This window comes from Pseudorasbora parva, chromosome 3, assembly GCF_024679245.1.
Source record: "Pseudorasbora parva isolate DD20220531a chromosome 3, ASM2467924v1, whole genome shotgun sequence".
In the NCBI taxonomy this organism is placed as follows: Eukaryota; Metazoa; Chordata; class Actinopteri; order Cypriniformes; family Gobionidae; genus Pseudorasbora; species Pseudorasbora parva.
The window spans coordinates 16,740,541-16,764,093 of NC_090174.1; the positions used below are offsets into that span (position 1 = coordinate 16,740,541).

The 23,553-nt window shown below is 38.0% G+C and overlaps 1 protein-coding gene and 1 long non-coding RNA gene across 4 annotated transcripts in view; one reads left to right on the forward strand and one right to left on the reverse strand.

Annotated features, from left to right (window-relative positions):
* The window catches only part of sat2b (spermidine/spermine N1-acetyltransferase family member 2b), a 54,445-nt gene extending 36,825 nt beyond the window's left edge, over positions 1 to 17,620 (reverse strand). For 2 of the 3 annotated variants that reach the window (XR_010904289.1, XM_067437949.1), the window contains exons 1-6: positions 17,413 to 17,620; positions 15,134 to 15,185; positions 14,935 to 15,018; positions 12,159 to 12,260; positions 12,040 to 12,080; positions 11,663 to 11,862 (exon numbers count right to left, since the gene is read on the reverse strand). Coding sequence is in view for 2 of the 3 variants with exons in the window: in XM_067437949.1 (XP_067294050.1) it covers positions 11,689 to 11,862; positions 12,040 to 12,080; positions 12,159 to 12,260; positions 14,935 to 15,018; positions 15,134 to 15,185; positions 17,413 to 17,475 (516 nt within the window). In the remaining variant the exon portion in view is untranslated. Of the gene's footprint in view, positions 1 to 11,478; positions 11,863 to 12,039; positions 12,081 to 12,158; positions 12,261 to 14,934; positions 15,019 to 15,133; positions 15,186 to 17,412 lie in introns of those variants that run through there. The other variant, XM_067437948.1, reaches the window with a different exon arrangement.
* Positions 17,621 to 22,350: 4,730 nt separating this feature from the next.
* On the forward strand, positions 22,351 to 23,533 carry LOC137070639 (uncharacterized). Its single transcript, XR_010904290.1, has 3 exons — positions 22,351 to 22,748; positions 22,881 to 23,005; positions 23,102 to 23,533. It is a non-coding gene; the product is annotated as an uncharacterized lncRNA (long non-coding RNA).
* Positions 23,534 to 23,553: the final 20 nt, after the last annotated feature.

The following is a 23,553-nucleotide window of genomic DNA, read 5'->3' on the forward strand; positions in this document are numbered from 1 at the left end:
AAACATGAATGCCTGAGGCGGCAGCGGAGTGATCCCACGCGCGAGTTGAAAACATGCAGAGATGGCTCCCTCTGCTGGCTGTAGTCTTTAGCCTCTGGCCAACAATTCCTCTGATGGCGCAAATTGACGAGATTTTTTTTACAATTTTTTTTTGAAGGCATTATTGAAAAAGTTAAAGGTCGCTTTGAAAAATGGAAATATTTGCTACCAAAAATGTCATATATCATGTATATTGATTATCAATAATTTGATGGCATCGTATCTCTGGCATTGAAATTGGCATGTCAATTTTAATAGATTTTTTTGGGGACAAGTTGCATTGGGTTCCAAAATCTGTTTTATATTTGCCCAAGGAAGAGGGAGTAGATGGACTCATACATTTACAGAGCAGAACATAAGCTGCTCGACTTCAGTTTGCACAGAGACTTTTTACTGGACCAGTGGAATTGAATTCAAGCTGGAATTGGAACAAATGGAACATTATTTTCCATAATGTCATGATAAAAATTAAACTTTCATATATTTTAGATTCATTGCACACCAACTGAAATATGTCAGGTCTTTTATTGTTTTAATACTGATAATTTTGGCATACAGTTGATGAAAACCCAAAATTCCTATCTCAAAAAATTCCCGCTCCCAAGTCCGTGTTCTTCACACTGTTCACATGAATTGAGGCATAGTTCAGCGCGCACACCCAAAATACCGGCAGTTCAATAGGCAGCGCTCCTCTCTTAAAGGGGCCACACTATATTCCTACCTGTGGAATATGGACCTCCTCCGGGTATGGTGTGTTACTGGTGCGCTCACAGGTCCACATGACAGCTTTCACATTACCACTTTTTCATACGAACTCTGCCCAGTTCTGAACTAAACTGCCAGTAATACTACCTTTATTTATATTCTTAAAATGATTATTCTGCTTATTCTAAACTTTTAAGCTAGGCTTAAGAGACATGAACAAGTTATTTGATAAAAATCTATGACCTTTGATACATATCTAGTCTTCATGCTGTTTTATTGATTATTATTGCAGAAGTATTATATGGTTTCACTAATAATAAACGTACATTTGCATAAAGCATGCATATTTGTCCATATACTCGTTGATTAGAGTATTAAAAACTTAATTCAAACTTAATTTAAGATACATTTACAACAAATAAAAATCTGCAATTAAATTGCGATTAATCGTAAGTTAACTCATGACAATCATGCGATTAATCGCAATTTAAAAATGTAATCGTTTGACAGCCCTATTTTTTATAAAAGTTGTGTCAAATCATTGAATAAGAGGTTTTTAGATAATAGGGTGGATACACCCTGGCGCACCCTCCTCCAGATAAGAGAGGACAAAAAAACAGAATGGAGATCTCTGTACAAGTCACCATTAACCACCATTCACCACCATTTAGAGTAGGGGACCTGCAGTGGAGAATTTTACATGGAGCAGTTTCAGTAAATGCTTTTATTTCTGTTTTAAACTAAGGTGTTGATCATGGTTATCCTTTTTGCCAGCAGAGAGAAACTGTGTTTCATGCATTTATGCAATGTTTGAGACTACAGTCTTTGTTTATCATCTAGCTACTGGGGTTCCACAGGGCTCAGTCCTTGGACCACTTCTCTTCTCCATCTACATGTCATCATTAGGTTCTGTCATTCAGAAACACGGCTTCTCCTATCACTGCTATGCTGATGACACTCAAATCTACTTCTCATTTCAACCAGATGATCCTACAGTCAGTGTTCGTATCGCTGCCTGTCTGACAGACATTTCTGACTGGATGAAAGAGCATCATCTTAAACTCAATCTTGCAAAGACAGAATTACTTGTTTTCTCAACCAACCCAGCACTTCATCAAAATTTCTCCATTCAGCTTGGTTCATCGACCATAACTCCATCAAGGACAGCAAGAAACCTTGGAGTTGTGATTGATGACCAGTTAAACTTCACTGACCACATTACTGCAACAGCCCGGTCCTGCAGATTTGCTTTATACAACATTAGAAAGATCAGACCCTTCCTATCAGAACAGGCTGCACAACTCCTGGTTCAAGCTCTTGTTCTCTCCAGACTGGATTATTGTAATGCTCTTCTGGCTGGGCTTCCAGCATGCACTATCAAACCCTTGCAGCTGATCCAGAATGCAGCGGCGAGAGTGGTCTTTAATGAGCCGAAGAGAGCGCATGTTACGCCTCTCTTCATCAAACTGCACTGGTTGCCAATGGCTGCTCGCATCTAATTCAAGGCACTAGTTATCGCCTACAAAACAACCACTGGCTCTGCACCAATATACCTAAATTCACTTGTTCAGACTTACATACCCTCCAGAAGCTTGCGTTCTGCGAGTGAGCGGCGCCTCGTGGTTCCATCCCAAAGAGGCATGAAATCGCTCTCACGGACATTTTTCTGGACCGTTCCCACCTGGTGGAATGACCTGCCGATCTCAATTCGTGCTGCCGAGTCTGTAGCCATTCTTAAAAAACATCTTAAGACACATCTTTTTCATTTGCACTTGACCAATACAGAATAGCACTTACTGATCACCACAGCAACGACCAAAAGCGCACACTCCTGGATCATATCTACGCCTCTCATCCGGATTTGTGCCTTCAGGCGGGTATGTTACATTGTTATCATAACTATCAGAATCCAGTGTTCTGTATATTGCGTACGTGACTTTTTGTTGTAGATGGCTATTGCTGCGCGTTTAGCTAGAATACAAAACCAACCCATTGGGCCACTGAATCTGCATTAACGACAACAGCTGGGGCAACAGCCTTAGTCCTAATGGGTTATCATAGCTATCAAAATCCAGTGTTCGGCATTTTGCGTACGTGAGTTTTTGTTGTAGATGTCTTAAAAAAAAAAAAAAAATTTGTTGTGTATTGTGCTAATTAACTGAGATTTCTTACAGCTCTTACAGGTTTTTGGCCTTGTCTGTTCCGTTGCTTCTATTACTCTCCCCTTTTTTGTAAGTCGCTTTGGATAAAAGCGTCTGCTAAATGATTAAATGTAAATGAAAATGTAAATGTTTACTGTCTTACACATTTTATTTGTTTGTTTTGGAGAAGTTTTTTCGGTAACACTTTACAGTAAGGGTACATATACAATATAGCGTATATGCAATAGTTTGTAAAGCATTCTCTGTAAACTATTTGAACTATTTGAAGTATAATAACAGGAATATTGAATCTTCGTGTTGACTGTCAACGCGACGCCGCAGCAGAGGGAGGAAAGAGTTTACGTGAACTTGAATTTATTGACATTAATATTCATTTGTACCTCACATTACACTATGAAAAAGCTTACGATAACTGTGTGTAAAGGCTTGAACTTTTATGTACATATCCATGTCATTTCAAAATGCCATCATTAATAACACATCATCATTGTTTCAAAGGACCATGTCACCACTTTAGTTGAGGGGCCACACACACATGATGAAGTCATGAGAACCTAATGCTTAGTTAATGATGACTACTGTATTTTAATGTCAACAGAATTCATGTGCTGAGCCTGTGGCCAGTTTTGGGGTCTGACCATTTACCTGCAGGCTACTATAAAGAAGACATGAACATGCTTAACTCAGAGATCATGATTAATAAAAAACTTTAGTTAATCACATTAATTAATATAAAGTTACTGGTCCAGCCAGTGCATAAGGTAATGTTGATTTTTGTATATTCCTTTAATAATTCACAAGTTCACACTTACATTACACAAATAAAGCAAATTAATTAGGTTAATTGTCTGAATGTGCTCCCCCCGATAAATAAAACATAATTTAAAGTAGTCTTACATGCATGTTAGATTGTTTTTTGTTAACACTGAAAACATCATGATCATGTGTAATAAACCATAATTTATCATGATGTACTCACCTTAATTACTGTTTTAAAGCTACAATGTGTAACTTTTTTAGTTTATTCTTAGCTAAAAACACAGTTCCTTTCAAAAATATACAGGTCCTTCTCAAAAAATGAGCATATTGTGATAAAGTTCATTATTTTCCATAATGTGTTGATAAAAAGTAAACTTTCATATATTTTAGATTCATTGCACACCAACTGAAATATTTCAGGTCTTTTCTTGTTTTAATACTGATGATTTGGGCATACAGCTCATGAAAACCCAAAATTCCTATCTCAAAAAAATAGCATATCATGAAAAGGTTCTCTAAACGAGCTATTAACCTAATCATCTGAATCAACTAATTAACTCTAAACACCTGCAAACGATTCCTGAGGCTTTTAAAAACTCCCAGCCTGGTTTATTACTCAAAACCCCAATCATGGGTAAGACTGCCGACCTGACTGCTGTCCAGAAGGCCATCATTGACACCCTCAAGCGAGAGGGTAAGACACAGAAAGAAATTTCTGAATGAATAGGCTGTTCCCAGAGTGCTGTACCATGGCACCTCAGTGGGAAGTCTGTGGGAAGCAAAAAGTGTGGCAAAAAAACGCTGCACAACGAGAAGAGGTGACCAGACCCTGAGGAAGATTGTGGAGAATGACTGATTCCAGACCTTGGGGGACCTGCGGAAGCAATGGAGTGAGTCTGGAGTAGAAACATCCAGAGCCACCGTGCACAGGCCTGTGCAAGAAATGGGCTACAGGTGCCGCATTCCCCAGGTCAAGCCACTTTTGGGCTAAAGAGAAGCAGCACTGGACTGTTGCTCAGTGGTCCAAAGTACTTTTTCGGATGAAAGCAAATTTTGCATGTCATTCAAAAATCAAGGTGCCAGAGTCTGGAGGAAGACTGGGGAGAAAGAAATGCCAAAATGCCTGAAGTCCAGTGTCAAGTACCCACAGTCAGTGATGGTCTGGGGTGCCATGTCAGCTGCTAGTGTTGGTCCACTGTGTTTTATCTAGAGCAGGTTCAATGCAGCTAGCTATCAGGAGATTTTGGAGCACTTCATGCTTCCATCTGCTGAAAAGCTTTATGAAGATAAAGATTTTGTTTTTCAGCATGACCTGGCACCTGCTCACAGTGCCAAAACCAATGGTTTACTGACCATGGTATTACTGTGCTCAATTGGCCTGCCAACTCTCCTGACCTGAACCCCATAGAGAATCTGTGGGATATTGTGAAGAGAGAGTTGAGAGACTCAAGACCCAACACTCTGGATGAGCTTAAGGCCGCTATCGAAGCATCCTGGGCATCCATAACCCCTCAGCAGTGCCACAGGCTGATTGCCTCCATTGCACGCCGCATTGAAGCAGTCATTTCTGCAAAAGGATTCCCGACCAAGTATTGAGTGCATAACTGAACATAATTATTTGAAGATTGACTTTTTTTTGTATTAAAAACACTTTTCTTTTATTGGTCGGATAAAATATATGCTAATTTTTTAAGATTATTTTTGAGAGGGAATTTTGGGTTTTCACGAGCTGTATTCCAAAATCATCAGTATTAAAACAATAAAAGACCTGAAATATTTCAGTTGGTGTGCAATGAATCTAAAATATATGAAAGTTTAATTTTTATCATTACATTATGGAAAATAATGAAATTTATCACAATATGCAATTTTTTTGAGAATTACCTGTTTGTGCTCATTAATGTATATTTACTTCTTTCAAGTTATAAAGTATTCTCGTAAGTTTATAATATGCCATTGAAAATACATACGGGTGAGGGGTTCGAATGCTGGTCGCCATGTTGCCCCTCCATCTTGAAAGTACATTAGCCAAAGAGGGACATACCCATAAATTCAAGCTTCTCCTTTCGCGTTTTAACACTCGATGGCACCGTGTCGAATGTGAAGAGGGTGATTGCCATGTTAATCTTGGACTAAATCGGCCACAGTAGGAGTTAAAACGAAATCAGAATTGAGAGGAACAGATACTATTATTCCTTGGATAGTCATATACCTTTTCACCGCTAGATGGGGGAAAATATCACACAGTGTAGCTTTAATTAAGGCGTTGTTCATCCATGAAGTCATGAATGAAAAACTTTGAATTCCTGTTTGTTCCTGATGATTCATGAGACATTAATGCATGAAGTAATGCATAAGTCATGCATGAATTAATGCATTATTCATGATAATTCATGTACCCTTACCGTAGTGTTACCGTTTTTCTGTGGAAGTTTTTATATATGGGTTTAAATTAGTGATCGACCGATACTGATTTTTTTATAACTGATACCGATATCGCTTATTTGCATGTTTATGTGCCGATAACCGATATATATAGAACCAATATTTACTTATTGTGTTATTTCTGTTTTTTACAATTACAGCAACAGCACTGAACTGAGCTTTTTAAACACTGTAATTTTTGCAGTTTCACTCATTTACATACAGAAAAAAGACATTTTTTTTAAATAGTGCAAAGTCTTTTTAACATTAATGCTGTTTTACCTTATTATTTATAAAAATAGCCATAATAATAACAGGCAAAATACATTTATAAAGCCTATGTTTTCAAATGGAGAACATAAATGAGAGTTGAGTCTATCAACTCCCCATAACTATGAGCATAAATATAAGCATTCATTTTAAACTACAGTTTTAAAATGTTTATGTGTTTAATAGATTAAAGAGTGAATATTCTCTGGAATATGCAAACATTGTAAAAGCTGATGTATTTGCAGGTTTGTTTATTTTTCTTAAAGAGTCAATCTCATCTAGTACGGTCTCAAAATGAATGTTTGTGGGGACATTCTAAAACGCTTAACGTGAAAAACGCTTAACGTGGCTTAATGCACTAAGACAGTGTTAAAAACACACCAAACTCAGGAAATATCATATTAATGAAGTATACTATGCACAAAAAATCAGATGAGCCCAGAATATGAACGCAACGCGTTTTATTACACGTTAAGTGCTTTTCTTCCTGAGTTTGGTGTGTTTTTAACACTGTCTTAGTGCATTAAAGGGATCCCATGGTGTTGAGACATGTATGGCTTAATATAACATAAATGATGTCTCTTACTGAATTATGTAGTAGAAAACCCATGAAAGATCTACATTATTTAAAAAATCTATTTTATATTTGGACCATGGGCGGCGCCATTTTGTTTGCGTTCTAGGTTGATGACGTAGAGTGGTTGCACTACTCAATCAGCTGGCATTACCCGTAGCTATTTTTACCACAACGCAACTCGAAAATTGTTTCAGAGTTAAACAAAACCAATGAATTGCTTTGTAATTGTACTTAAAACACACTCAAACATACATGTGCACACAAACTTACCTACACAAGTCACAAACAGATCGGCGGGCGGGCACACACACCTGAGAGACTGCGCTGTCTCAGGGGCTGAATCTAAAATCGACCTCCTATACCCTGAAATAGGGCATTATTTGAAGGGACGGCCATTTGTAGTGTTGTCCGACACCATAGTGGACATGTTCGAGTGCAGTCATTCAGTCTCACGTTGCACCGCAATAACGAGTGTACAGCCGATTTACAAACAGCTGTCCGACTTCACGCACCCGACCCAAACATACATGTGCACACAAACTCTCTCTCTCTCACAGACTCACACACACCCCGACAGATCGGCGCGAACACACACACACACACACCCCAACAGATCGGCGCGAACACACACACACCCCAACAGATTGGCGCGAACACACACGCACTGCGTGCGCGCATACATAACCCTCAATCCCTGTGTTGATATCATAGACTGTTGATATGCAGTAGATTAACTGTAATGCCTAATGTATCCAGCAGAGGGAAATATCTAGGTAGGACGATGGGATAACGTGAGGAAGAGAGGCAGGATGTTTTGGTGATGATGCATTGGATTGGTTTGTGCATTAAAGTTTGAGCACAAGCTCAGTGAATTAACCTCAATCTTTAAACTTTCTCTTTTAAGACACAAATAACTTTTGCTACTTTTGTTCACTAATACAACTTGAAGGAGTGAATGAAGACGAGTGCGTGAAGTCGGACAGCTGTTTGTAAATCGGCTGTACACTCGTTATTGCGGTGCAACGTGAGACTGAATGACTGCACTCGAACATGTCCACTATGGTGTCGGACAACACTACAAATGGCCGTCCCTTCAAATAATGCCCTATTTCAGGGTATAGGAGGTCGATTTTAGATTCAGCCCCTGTCGTGGAGACTGAGCAGCCCAACATCTCGATTGAGACAGCGCAGTTTCTCAAGTGTGTGTGCCCGCCCGCCGATCTGTTTGTGACTTGTTGTTAATTCACTGGACAATGTTTTAAATTTGTAATAAAAGGTGCTTGAAATTCAGTTCTCTCTCTCTCTCTCTCTCTCTCTCTCTCTCTCTCTCTCTCTCTCTGGTAACATACTATTCGTGGTCTGAATTTTAAATAGTCATCCAAAGCGCTTTACATCTTGCCTCAGATTCACCCATTCATTCATACACTGAAGGCTCTGTCAGCCATGCAAGGCACCATCCAGCTGGTCGGAAGCAGCTGGGGTTAGGTGTCTTGCTCATGGATACCTCGACACTTGGTCAAGTGGAACCAGGGATCAAACCATCAACCTTCCAGTTTGTAGACAACCTACTTCCGGGCCGCAATATTTTTTTCTCTCTAGGATGGTAGGGGAAGGTACTGCCTTTTTCGTCTATGATTGGCTAGAAGGGCTCTCCTCTGATTGGTTATATATCTCACGTTCATGACAGGCTGTTTATTGCATACATCTTAAACCAATGCTTATAGGCCTACATATGCTTATGTACTTTAACTGTTCAGTACTTGAGAGCCATGGTGAGTTTACGAAACTAGGCTGGTCAGATTTGTATTCCCAAGTTCACATGTTCGTCACAAAATTACCCCAAACAGCTAAGAATAATCTAAACACGATTTAAACAGGCTATGAAATTGTGAACTTGAAATATAAATCTGAAGACACGCACATATAGCGCTTTTCTTAGTAGGCTATGTTGGATTGACTTTGTTTACTTCTGTTGTAAAGACGATCAAGACTAGTTGACAGCCTGCCATGAACGTGAGATATATAACCAATCCGGAGGAGGGCCCTTCTAGCCAATTACAGATGAAAAAGTCGGTACCTTCCCCTACCATCCTGGGGAAAAAATATTGCTTCCGGGGCGCTGTTTGGCGGCTGACCCAGAGTCTCAGGCATGTTGTTTGTTTTGTTTACGGTCTTGTTTATAATCTTATTTTGTTATATGTTTTGGTTTGTGATTGTGTTTTAAAGCTTCCTACACAGTGGACTATGGAGATAACTAGGAAATGGCTATTTCTGAATGCCTTATTTTTTATGTTTTTCTCCTTGCCTGGGTCTAGGCAAGTATGTAATTTTTGTATTCTAGGTATGTTTTGTTGTGGTTTATTGTGGTCTTTATATGTTTCTTATGAGACTAAAGATGAATTTTCACATGTGTGGACAATAAAGATTTATATTCTATTCTATTCTATTCTACTCTACTCTACATGAACCACTGAGCTAGCCTAGAAATCTAGACGCACCCTAGCGGCAGCAAATTTAATCTGCCCGGAAGTGTCTAGGAACTCTCAATACCCTTCTGAGCTGTATTCCCCTCACTCTGGACGGGCCAATCACAACGTGTATAGAGTCGGCGGGCGGGGCCATAATGACGACGGCCGAGTTGCGTTTGCGTGCTTCTAGTAAACACAGAAACTGGCGAACGGCGGCGGTCTTTCGAATCAGCTTTGATTGCGATTCTGGAAGACTTGGAGTTAAGCTTTTCTCTGAGAAAAGAACAAAGAACGGCACTGAAGTCATTCTTAAAAAGGGAAGATGTGTTCGGAGTTTAGCCGACCAGATACGGTGAATGTTTAATCTATCAACAAGATCTGTTTCACCTTCGTTGCTCTGGTTGGTGGTAGCGCTATCCTATCGCGTGCAGAGAGAGTTTGTAAGACAACCGTTTATCCCGCCCCTCGGATTGAGCCCTGTCTATGGTGAGTTTCCAGACCAAACATCTTGATGTGTAAAAATCAACTCTGTGCTATCTGATGTGGCAGTAAGTAGTACGGGGGCACCACAGGGATGCGTAAGTTCACCTTTTCTTTTTACTTTATACACTAATGACTGCTCCAGTCATCATTTTAATCAATTTGTAATACAATTCTCAGATGATACGGTAATTGTGAATTTGTTATCAAAAGACTCATCAGCATTGAGGAGTATAAAGCAGCTGTGGAGGGGTTTACGGGCTGGTGTGATGCACATCACCACCTGATCAATGGCACAAAAACAAATGAGGTTATTATAGATCCCAGATCAGTAGGTGACAGGAGCTCTGTTGTAATTCATGGTCAGGAGATTAAACAGGTGGCTTCTTATAAATATTTGGGAGTCTACATTGACAGTGAGCTGAAATGGCACACACATGTTCTAAATGTCTGTTCACGAGTCCATCAGCGCTTACACTTTTTAAGAAGGCTAAGATTGTTCGGAGTTAGTAGGAATGTTATGTATATTTTTTATAAGGCCACAATTGAGTCTGTCTTGCGTTATGGAATTATTATTTGGTTTGGAAATTTGACGGTGAAAACAAGAGCTCAAATAAGCAATTTGATAAAGGTTGCAGGTAAAATTATGGGAGTAAGGACACTAAATAGTATACAAGGAATTTTTGATACATCTATGATACAGCAGGTTTACAAGATTATAGTAGACCCTTCACATGTATTGTACTCTGAGTATGTGTTGATGAACTCTGGAAGGAGATATAGGGTCCCTCTATGCAAGCATAATCGTTATAAACATTTGTTTGTCCCGTTGTCGATAAAAGCACTTAATGAGCAATTTTAACTATGGCAATCATGTTTTACATAATGCTTATATTATATAATTATGTGTATATTTAATGGGTATTTTGTTTTATTTATTTTTTATTTTATTTTTTATTTTTACGAATTATCATGTTTGGAGAGTAGGGTTTCATGAATTGGTGTACCTATGGGATGTATGTCTGTGTATGTTGATGTGCAGCAGTTCTCTCATCCAAAACAAATTTCTCCTAAGGGAGACAATAAATGATACCTTGACCTTGACCTTGATGTGGGTCTGGCTTGTCAGGCTACCACTGAGCCATTGTCGCCCATAAAAATTATTCATGCTGGGTACAAATAATGGTTTAGGTTATCATCATCTATTTTGTAACTAATTTAAATGTAAGCCTAACCAGATTTTGTCATTACATTCTTTCAATTATAAATTATTTGCTAATGCTAACTAGTTTTGATTTGGTATTGGCTTTGAAGTGATACCTACTGCAATACAACAGTCACATTATAGCAACGCTCTCTCACATATTTTGCTATTGTAATGAGATCCAGCTACTTTTTTTGTTTCATATCAAAAGAAACTTGCTCTGTTCTGTCTTTTGGCGTGTTGTCAATGTCTTCTTTGCTCCGCAATGCATCTTCACTGCGTGAGAACGTGTGTGGTGTGAGCGCCATAGCTTGTTGGACATAGCAACAATAATTAAAGGGGGCGGGTTTTTGCGAACGGTCAATTACAACAAAAACAGTACTTGCAAGATTATTTATCACAAAATGCATTTTAAAGATGTCATAATGAGTTTGCATTGAACAGTGGCACTAAAAAATATAAATATCATAAATTTTATGGTTTTTAAAAAGGTCAGATCTTTTATTTTAACTCTGCATGTACTACATTAAAAGATACAAACCAAAACTACACCAAGTATTCCTAGTGACATTACCTAAACTTGTGAGATGTCAATGTTCTTTAAGGTGCTTTCTGTGCTAGATTATCCAGAGCTTTTCCATGAAAGCGGAGAAAATGCCAGCCCTCCTTAGCTGTGAGGTCCTCTGCACCTTTAGCTAAATAAAAGTCTAAAGACGGCTTGTTCCAATCTAGTACTGATAACTGTAAACGCACACAATGCTGCTCTTTGGCCACCTATAAAGTAAATAAAAAAAAATGCATGTACTCTTTTACATTGTAACCACACTGCTCAATCACTGAGATGAATGTAATTTTGTTAAATGGCAATTGTACTATAAAAAGAAATACCATGATGCAAAAAGTTACCCAGATAATATAGAATTATACATAAAAATATTTGTAAAATCTTACTTTGGCAACAGTTGCCAATAAAGCCTTTCCGATGCCTTTACCTGTAACATAAGCAGAGATGAGTGAGTCAATACACAATTCTGCATTTTGGATCAAAGTTACTGAGAAGATATACACACCTCTGTACTCTGGCATTACATACAGATCCTCCATATACACAGCCCTCCCTTTCCAGGTGCTGTACGTATAGAAGAAGAGAGCATAGCCAACCTTAGTGTGTCCTGTGGAAAGCCAGCTGCAGTAAGAATACTTGTGAAGGCTATATAATGATAAAATGTCATGTCAAAATGTCATTGTTCTCTACTCACGATGTGGAGGGGTTAGGGGTATGGTTGAGGACTTTTAAGCTTTGTCAGTAACTGAGATTAATTATTACAAGAGGGTGATGCATACTGATTAAAAACAATATTTATGCTTTTACTATTCCTTTGTCCATCCAATCCCTACATGTTCTAGCTTGTACTATTTTAAAGAATGACTGAAACGTTGTATTACTGGTACTTGTGTCCTTATTCTGTTCAAATTTAATTAAACTAAAATTTCTATTGATATATTCCTGTTTTTCCGAGGTTTACTGCAGTCAGTTCTGGGCCATATTCAGATCAGATGGTGGGCCTGCACCCAGACATGACCAACTAATCCCTGGAGTGTCTGCAGAGATTGTGTCAGTTAAGCCCCTTTCACACTGCACGTCGGACCCGCAATATTCCCGGAACATTGCCGGGTCGCCTTCTGTGTGAAAGCAACCACGTCCCGGGATTGATTACCGAATTCGACCCGGGTCGGGGACCTAGTAATTAGGCATGTGCCGATATCAATTTTTCGTGTTGCGATTAATTGATGAAGTTTTATCACGATATACGATATTATCACGATATTGAAATAGGTTGCAAAAAAAAGTGTTGCCATAGCATAACAGCTTTAAGACCTATTTTTGTAAGAACAAAAATAACTGAATGTTTAAATACAATAATGCACCAAAAATATATACAGCTCTGGAAAAAAATTAAGAGACCCCTCATTGAGAAATCATGTTAAGTGGTCTCTTGATTTTTTTCAGAGCTGTAAAAGTACAATTTTCAAACAGATTAAAGTGCAAAAGAATTAGGCTATAAAGAACAACAAATTACAATAAGGTCTCATTATTTAATGCATTAACTAAGATTGAGCAATAGCTACATTTGGTACAGTAAGTATGATGTTTTTGTTAATGTTAGTTAAGAAATGCTGATCATTGTTAGTTTTATCTTAGGTCCATTAACAAAGTTATTTTGATTTTGCTTTTAATGTTATTAAACAGTAACTAAGAAATTAACATAGAATGATTCATTCTTTATACGTATTTTTCATTGTCAGTTTGGTAATAATGAATTAACATGTTAACTAATGAAGTCATATGTCTCAAAGTTTTACTGAACAATAACAGAACGTTCTAATTATTAAGGTAATGTTGTAGTCCAGATTAAAACATAAAAATGTTTAAGTTGGAAAATAAATACTTAAAATTAAGTATTTGGTGCTTTGATGAACAACATTGAGATTACAAAAACGAATGGATGTTTTAAAAACTACACGCGGTTTTTGTTTGTTTGCTGGTTTCCGGGGTAACCGGCTGCATTCTGCAGTTCATCAGCGCCCTCTGCTGTCACTGAGCGGCACTTCAGCAGCGCGTCTCCTTCACCGGTTCAGTCATGTGCAAACACACGTTGGGCTTGTTTATATCTGAGCGCGTGTCCCTTTGACGCAGAATACAGCGGTGTTGAGCATTTATATGGTTGATGGGCAAAGTATTCTTGAATGCATTATAATTTTTTTTTATAAATTGTTAATAAATTATTATTTACGATATTTTAAAGTGCCCACGATAACAATATCGTGCATATTCATTATCGTGATAAATCGCATTATCGAAAATCGGCACATGTCTACTAGTAATATTGCGGTATTCGACCCGGGACGAGCGCTGTGTAAACAAAAGCCGAAACTAATGCCGCAACGTGTACGTAGTTATCGTGCGACTCCTAGAGCTTGTTTTTTCAATAATACAACCCTGCAGTGCCAGAAGAGCTAGTCTGTGTTTTAAATGCAGAGAGTGTTCATATACAAAAGAAACTAAAATTAAACAAGCAGAAATGTGCGCAAACTGGACACAAGTAGAGACCACAGAGCTCCTTACTATCCGCACTGAAGCGGAGATCGCTCGCCATTATACGTCACATCAGGATGTCATGTGTCAACTCGACCCGGGACCGTTACGGGTTGTGTGTGAAAAGTGCACATATTATGGTATTTCGCTGGCAGTGTGAATGGACCAAATCTAGCGACCCGGGAACAAATGCCGGGTCGCATTATCCGTGTATTTGCCGGAATCGCAGTGTGAAAGGGGCTTTAGTGTCTCCTCTAAATTTGCTTCATCGACACGTCATCCTCAATAAACTCATCTCCAGTGAGATGCCTCCGATCCTTCGCATATTCTTTATTTAATAATTGTTTACTCGACATGACATCCTCAATAAACCCATCTCTAGCGTGATACCTCAAACTTTAAAATATTCCCATCTAATATGATTGCTGAAATGTAAAGTTGCCAGAATAATAATCATACACTTTACATAGGCCAGAGGAGAACTGGCACCCTGACTAAGCCTAGTTTCTCCCAAGGTTTATTTTTCTCCATCATGCCCTGATGGAGTTTTGACTTCTTGCCACAGTCACCTTTGGCTAGGCTTGCTCAGTTGGGGACTCAAGTTTTCAACTAAATATGCAAATAAAAATAATTACTAAATGAACTATAATCAACTATATTACTGATCTGCCCTCATTGTCGCTATATGATAATTCCTACCCTGTTTTCTCTGAACATTATGTCCTTTTTGGTCTTTTAGGAGTCATTACCATCTTTAGATATGTGCTCCTCAGGTACCTCAGCCAGAAGACAATGGTAAAAAGGATTGGGGCCAAATCCATCCCTCTCCAACTCTAACAGAAAAAAACAAAAACAAAAAAACAGTAGAGCCAGACTCTAATTAGTAAGCAACAAGTGGCTTCATTTTGGCTGTAATAATTTTAAATGGATCAGCTTATCTAAAAAAACCTTTATGGGATATCTTCACTTGGTCGGACATCTTTTCATAAACTGCCAATTCCTACAATAAAACATACATACACAGATAATCAAAACTCATTCTGCATTCAACAATCACTGGGTGTGTCTCAGGCCCCATTTACACGATGGGAAAATGCAAATATTTTCCTCTGTTTTGGCTTGTCATTTACACGAAAACTGTGTTTTTATCCCAGAAAACGATTATTTCTAAAAACTCCGGCCAAAGTGGTGATTTCTGAAAACGCCGGCTATGTGTTGCTGTGTGAACTGGGAGAAACAGGGGTTTAGGTTCTCAAACTTCACATTATGCACCAGAAAATGCTTACGTCATGTGAGCACCCTATGTTTATAGTTTGTTTGATCATGGATGCTGTTAAGATGGTCCTCATTTTTACAAACGCTTTTTGTGCAAACGCTTTTAACTCCACTTCGCTGTCTGTCCACCACAAACATCATGTCTGTTGTTTTGAAAGGAACATTAAGTCGCTCATGCTATTTGTTGTTGTCGATATTTGGAGGATTCTGATCAAGGGGGTAATCTAGCACCATTGCTAACCAAGCCATCACCTGCTGTTAGCATCCCATTGACTCCCATTCATTTTTGCATCATTTTGACAGTGAATAACTTTACATCTGAGGTGTTTAAAGACTCCATTTGTCAATTGTTTATTTCTAATGAAACACGACAATGTATAAAAGACACCATTACCTTGTTTCTTACACTATCGCCCTGTAGAAGCTGTTTTTGTAAAAATAGGCTAACAATTGCATCATAACCAAAGCGAATCTGTCGCACAGTAGAGAAATTACCGTATAGACAGGAGGAGACACTTGCAGTCGGGGGGAACGTGGAAACAAAGTCCAATAAAGTCAAAGGAGAAGAATGGGATGAAGCCCATAGTGAGCCAAAAGCAACGGGACAAATCAATTAAACAATGTGATTCAAATTTCACTTTCCACAACTACTAGAAGAATTACAACTTTCAGACAGGTTGTTTGTCACATCTACGTCCACACAGTCTGAGGCTGAGCAGCATGCTCAGCCATCAGGAAGTGAGTGCTTCTAATTGACTTCACTTTTCGCCGTTGAAGCTATGTCCATTTCTTTTACTGTCTATGATTCTGATTGGCTTGAAATAATGCACTGATTATGGCCTGATTTATCCTTCTCCCTACACTGCCGTCCATAGGTTTGGCATATTGCCAAGGCGCTCAACGGCGTATTTATGCGGGTTGATAAAACAACAACTTTTTTGAAAACAATGTTATTTTTCAAAACGGGGGTGGGAATATTAGTTTCTCTAAATACCCGGCTATGTGTAAATGTGGCCTCAATCGCTAAATCCAATCCTATAAATCCATTTTTATTTTATTTTTAATAGGAACCATTATTTAATTATATTTCAGCATAAACTTACATCTTTAGACAGGTAATGAACATAATCTATCTAACATTTATCCTTTATTTGCAGCTGAAATGTTGCATATGTGGGTCAATTACAAATACATATTTTTTTTTTCAATTGATGTAATGCATATTTTTGGAGTTTTAAATGTGTTTAAACAAGTATTAGTAGTTAAATAACAATTAAGCAAAGTAACCCTTAGAGTGTCTGCAGTGTCTAACAGTTGTGGTTGTGTATTTTATTCATATTAATTATTGCAATTTAGTGGCCTTGTATTTAGCAAAGTTAGCATGCAAATTGACTTTTAAATTTACTTAAAAGACAATAATCATACAAGTATACCAGTAAATGCATTCAATACAATAGCTATTAATTTTCAGCTATTTGTTCATATATTTGTTGGTTTAAATTTAAAATCAAGAATTGACATTGCTGCACCACCTGAAATTTTTGTTTGACCTACCAACACAAAAACATTATTTGACTGTACTGAAAATTAATCCAAACTAACTAGACTTTATAGAATCAAGTGATACATGCCATGAATGAAAAAAGGAAATAATGCACTTGTACACAAACATAGCAAGCAAAGTATATATATGTAACTATATGTAGCCTACTTTAATTAAATCAAATGTAAAACATTATGGTCAGTAAGATATCAGTTCTGCTATTGTTCATGAATACCAATTGTGATAAGCCACGGTCCTAATACTGTCTTTATCAGTGCCCGAGTTCGTGTAAGTTACACGATATGGCCTACTGATTCACGATATGAAGCTAGCGAGCTGAATTGAGACGGCACTGTCTTTTAAACACACTAAAGAAAAAACTCTGCGTGGTGTTTGGCTGTATGCTCACCATAATCATGCGTTCTATATCTTTGCAGTCTTCATATTTGGCTGGACAAATTGTAAACCTCATTTTGCACAGGCAAACAGAATTTTCTAATTCCACCTTTGACCAACTGCACTAAAAATCCGACTGCACGGCAGTGTGTAGGCTACACGCGTTCGTCCCATAGACTGTAAAAAAAGGTTCGTCCACAAGAGAGCAGCGAGACATGTTGTGTTCAAGAGGGTCATAGATTAAAAAAACTGCGCAGGCTCTATATGGCAACACATGTTCGAATCGTTTTATTGTCGTAATTTGTATACTTTATTTTATTTAATACAATAAATAAATTAAAGAAGTTGTCTTAAATTGGCAGAAAGAAAAGCAGCTAACACAAGTTGACAGAAAGAATAGCGGCTAACACATAAATTATTATGTTCTGTCAAAATGCATCGGAATTGTAGCTTTGACAGTGTTCATCTGTTCTGATGGATGGATGGATGGATGGATGGATGGATGGATGGATGGATGGATGGATGGATAGATAGATAGATAGATAGATAGATAGATAGATAGATAGATAGATAGATAGATAGATAGATAGATAGATAGATAGATAGATAGATAGATAGATAGATAGATAGATAGATAGATAAATAGATAGATAGATCTATTAATTTATTAATAGACCATCTATTTGGTTATTCATTTACTTCTGCTTTTAGGCTACACTAAAGTCTGAAGTTTTTATAGGGGAATAATAGGGGAATGCCAATAATTATTTTTGAAAGAAAATAAAAGATTGTTTTTGACACAAGATTAAATTTAAGTATACAATATGGATTTAGAAAAACTATGTATAGTGCACACATTCTAGCTAATAGCTTTTTAATAACATATTTTGCATTCCATGGAAGTAAGAAACTAATTTAGAGTATCAATGAATTGTCAAAAAAATGCTTTTCTTTCTTCCATGGAACGCAAAATATTTTATTAAAAAGCTGTTAGTATTTCTATTTAACATTTCCTGGCATACACCTTTTTAATCTGTGTAGGCAATTCAGACATGAACTGATTTTAACTGAATGACATTTGTCTTCTTAAGTTTATTTATAGTATGATTTGATTCTGCTTGCACCGCTATGATTATTTTCCTGTGCATCATTGTAAAGCTGCTTTGAAACAATCTGTAGGCCTATAGCCACATAAATAAAGGTGACTTGACAATTCTAAGAAATATACTTTCTTCATGACCAAAGTGTATCATCTTCCTCAAGTTAGGCTTTTCTAGAGTGTATTGTGTGCGCAATTAAGCACACCCACCTCACTCTGCTCATAGACATAGCGCCCCCTTGTAGCCTACATTCTATCCTACATGTGCTGGGCAAAATTATCCAATGAAGAAGTTCTTAAATTACAGGAGGGGATATGCTTTGTTACAGTTCAGGAATTTTTATAAAACAGGTGAATGAAAGGCTGTTTCATGCATACTGAGCTTTTTACACTGTTAAAGACTTGGATTCCTATCCTAAACATGGACAAAGTTTCAAAAGCTAAGTTGGACGTTTGATGGAGTCCCAGTCAGCAAATTTCCTTTGGCCCAGATCTGGCCCAGATAAACAGCTTAGATGTGGCCCAGATTAGATTGTGTTTGCCGGCACAGATCTGGCCCACTTCTTCTTTACCACAGCACATAACTCCACCAAACGTGAGCCAAACAATACAATTGTATGTGGCCCTTATGTGGGCCTTATATGGACTTTTAGTATGGCTGAGTTTTGTTAAAATCGAATAGCCCTTACGTGGCCCACATGCAACTTTAAGCATTATGTAAAAGTCTTATTAACTCCATGGTAAATACAACACTCAACAACAAAAATGTATTAAATTATTTACTTTTGACAAATATTAACAGTTAATCAGAAACCATTTATACTAATATAAATAACATTCAAAGCGTGACACCAAATTTAAAGTGTGTATTATGCTAAACTAGCAATGATAGTTAAAGTAGAAGGGAGGGGGGAATCACAGTAACTTGCTAAAGATAACAAAGAACAACTTCACAAGAGAAAAAAGTCTCTAATTGTAAAGAACCGCTCTGAGACAGAATGTAGGAGATCCAAATGCAGTATTTATTAAGAGGGTAATCCACAATCATAGTCAAAAGCAGGCAAAAGGTCATACACAAGCAAACAGCCCAGAAAGGCAAACAAGACAGGAGAGACGGGTAAACAGGTAATTCGGGAAACAGACAAGAAATCCAACAAGCCAAGAGACATGAAACCGAGGAAAATGCTCAGAAATGCAGTGTACACAAAACAAGACATTGCAGTGAATAACAGAGATAACCAGGCGGAAAACAGAATAATAAGACACAGGTGTAAACAGTGAGTGCTAATGAGTCTGGGCAAAGGATAATGGGTGTAGTTTATGATAGAATGACAGTCCGAATTGGAGTGCCCTCTGGTGGTGAGCACTGGCACTCACACTGGTGAATTGTGACACTAATCAGTGTTGGAAGTGTGTTGCTGGGACTCATGTTGTTTCAATGAACTCCACCTGCAATAAAAAGTTACAAATTAAATAACAGCAATACCTGGAAGCTAGGTCTGCATAATTATGATTAAAATAAATCTTAAATTAAAGGGATTGTTCAACCAAAAATATAATTCTGTCATAATTTTTTGTCACTTTTTTAAAATAATTGTAATTTATCATTAGCCAGGTTAAGATTTGAATTTATTAATTTATTTTTTGCGCCAAAAAAAAAACCCAAACTAACTTTGTTGTGGCCACAACAAAACTTAACCCGGATGCACACTGTCAGATTTATTATAGTCCTTCACGACTGCTGTACAAACATAATCAGTGCTGTAAGCCATGTCACACTGTAAGATCAAAACTGTCATAAATGTCAGACTGTATGATAGTTGAGGCACGTTAAAAATGGACGCATACAAGAAAACTAGTCCGGAGTTTTAAATCATCAATTCATGACTTGTTTGGTGACTGTGTGCTGCATTACACATGGGATTGAAATGGTAAATACACTCAACTGAGGCTAATTCGACACCCTCCTCAAACAAATACATAATGCTGCACAAAATAACCTTAAAAAGACTTAGATTCATTCCACTAATGAGATGCAGCCACCTGAGGTGTGAAACCTCTGATGTCAGCTGCGCTTGATTTCAGGTGTCCTGTGTTTTTCCATATATAACACATTCCATATGTACATTGTTATCTGGGCCATATACCTCAAAATTAGTTTTGAACCAAGAGAATATTTCCCGCCGATTTTAAAGTTATGGCAAAACAAATATCACATTCTGGCCCATATCTGTTCAGCCATGCCATATCTGCTCAGCCATGCCATATCTGGGCCATATGTACCAGATAATACCCACATGTGGCCCAAACATGCTTGCTATCTGGGGTATTTCTGTGTCAAAAATAGTTTGTCAAGAGAGTTTTTTTTCGAGTATGCTCCAGGGGAGGCTTTAACATGTAAATGAACATGCTGTGAGCTATACAAATGCAAATCAGGGTAGCAGGAGTTTTAACCCATGTGACATTTTTCTAAAAGGTATTAACTTCCTTCTAAGAAAATCTCTTAGATAGATCAGGCTCAGTATAGCCTAATTGTAAAATCTTAAACTTAAGCTTGAATTTATATATTTGATAAAAGTATTCTAGATTATTTATTGTGTGTCATTTGCAATCAGTCCCCATGAATTCAGTGCGACTCGCAATTTTGACCAATCACCTCAACTTTTACCAATCATTGCGGTCTCCTGCTTATAAGCGGCGTCATACATCAGCAAACTTTATATATCATATATCATTGCCTGTCAAAATTAATGTGTTAACGCAAATTAATTTTAACGGCACTACATATGTACACTGTATATACAGGGGTTGACATATATATATGTGTGTGTGTGTGTGTGTGTGTGTGTGTGTGTGTGTGTGTGTGTGTGTGTGTGTGTGTGTGTGTGTGGCCGGTGAGCAAAAAAGTTAATGTTAACTGTGGCTAGTGGTTTTCCAAAGTTACTAGCCACTCAGCATTTTCACTGGCCACAATTTTGCTGTTTGGAAATTACATTGTATATGTTTAAAGTTGACTTTGGCATGCGTAAATTACTTGATTTTGAATCATTTTACTTTATTTAGAAGATTTAAAACCCTTTCAAACTTTCAAATGCAGAATGACCCCCCAAATCTTGTATATCAGCTGGGATGTGCAGGTGGGCAAGGGGTGGGCAATATAATAGATTATAATAGAATATAATAGGCTAATATGAGAAAGGTAATGACAGGCTATGAGTTATTTTAGTTAGGAGATATATATATATTATATTTAAATATATTTATATTTATATATATATTTAAATTAAAAAAATACCCTAAGCAAATTACAAAAACAAAAGTTATTAAAAATAAAATAAAAATTCAGATACTAATACATATTTATTTTATATGTATACATTTATTTAACATCTGTAGTCGTTTTGATTAATATTAATGACAGACAGGTATTTAATTGGGCTGCTGAATGCATGGATGTAATATTTGTGACACATATCCAGTTATTACCCACCTGTTTGCATACACTTAAGCCATAACCAACTGCTTTCCTCCTCTTCAGTCACATACTCATCCTATGGAAATGTTAAGTAGGCCTACACATTTAAAACTCACGCAATGCCCATACTCATCACCTCAAACGGCCATACTTAGCGCATGAATATGTCCATTTGTGAGTGAAAAGACCATCATTATTATGGCCATTTGAGTATGAAAAGACCACCATTAATATGGCCATTTAAGTATGAAAAGATTTTAAAACTGTAGTTTTATAGGCACACTGTGCTTTATTTCATAAACATACGAGCTCTGAGTTCTTCCATCATGCCCATGACCTCACATGTGATTGGAGGAGCCCGACGAGCCTTCTAGCCCCCGTCCAATCACGTGCAAGGGAATGGGCATGCAAGACGAGCATAAACAGACGTTTTCACTCCTGTACTCAAACCCTTTCCTCCATTCCCTGTGTTTTTGCTACTTTGCTGTTTTGTGATCTACAATGGCTGGACGGCGTCTCCCCTTCAACTCCTCTGCATGGACGCGATCAACCCCGTTCAGCCAGTCCGCAGACCGGCGGGAAGAAACAGCTGAATGCTATCATTGGGCTATCTCGTCAGCTTGCTCAGTTTGCTGCCGATTTTAACGAGCAGTTCACTTTAGTAATCTCCAGGTTGCTGTCCATAGACGATAGGTTGCTTGCTTTGGAGTCGAAAAACTGTGTGGAAGATACTAACTTTAAGAAGAGAAGACGAGTGCCAAGTCCTAAGATTGCGGTAAGACTGTTATCTAAGCTAAAGTAACCTAAAGCAAAGCTTTTTAAGTAGCACAAGCTGAAATTAGCCTTGTAAAAGAACAAATGTAAGTTGCTTTATAAAAGTGTTTTCTTTTTCTGGTCAATTTTACAGGAAGCAGTACGCCGTCTTCACAACTTCGTCATAACACTCATTTAATTGTTTTCCAGCTGCATGTAAGACATAGAGACAGTACGCAGGAGGTACAAACATCCAGTTCTTGCATCGCAAGAAAGAGGGTAAGATTTATTAGATTAGATCCGTTTTTGGTCAGTGTGACTATTTTTCAGGTGCATTTTACGCAGTACATCGCGCGATATTGGTTGTTTTTACAGCTGCTACAAGCAAGAAAGAGTGTGTTAGCTGGGGATGAGGTGGGCCTTTGGAAGTGTGCTACCATAGACCTGATGTCTGATGAGGAAGACGGCATCGTTGGCGCGGTGTCTGGATGGACTGTTCGACCAGCCAGGAGCTCGCCGAGTTCTGTGCCACGCTGCAATCGAGATTAGAGGCGATTCCAAAGTACAGGGCAACGCACGACAGACGACTGAAATCAGACAGAATGGCGCTAGTTAACGTTACCTACTATGAGGCGCCGTACATGACAAAAGCGAAGCGAACCTCGCGAGAGAGACCGACAGTGCGCGAGAGATGCCGAAAGTGCGCGAGTATGGGAAGCCAAACAATCCAAAAGTGGGACGAGTCAGCGGGCTGTTAGAGAGCTCGCGCCGCGCGGACATGTCATCTGCGCGGTTCAATAGTATGAGGCGCCGTACATGACAAAAGC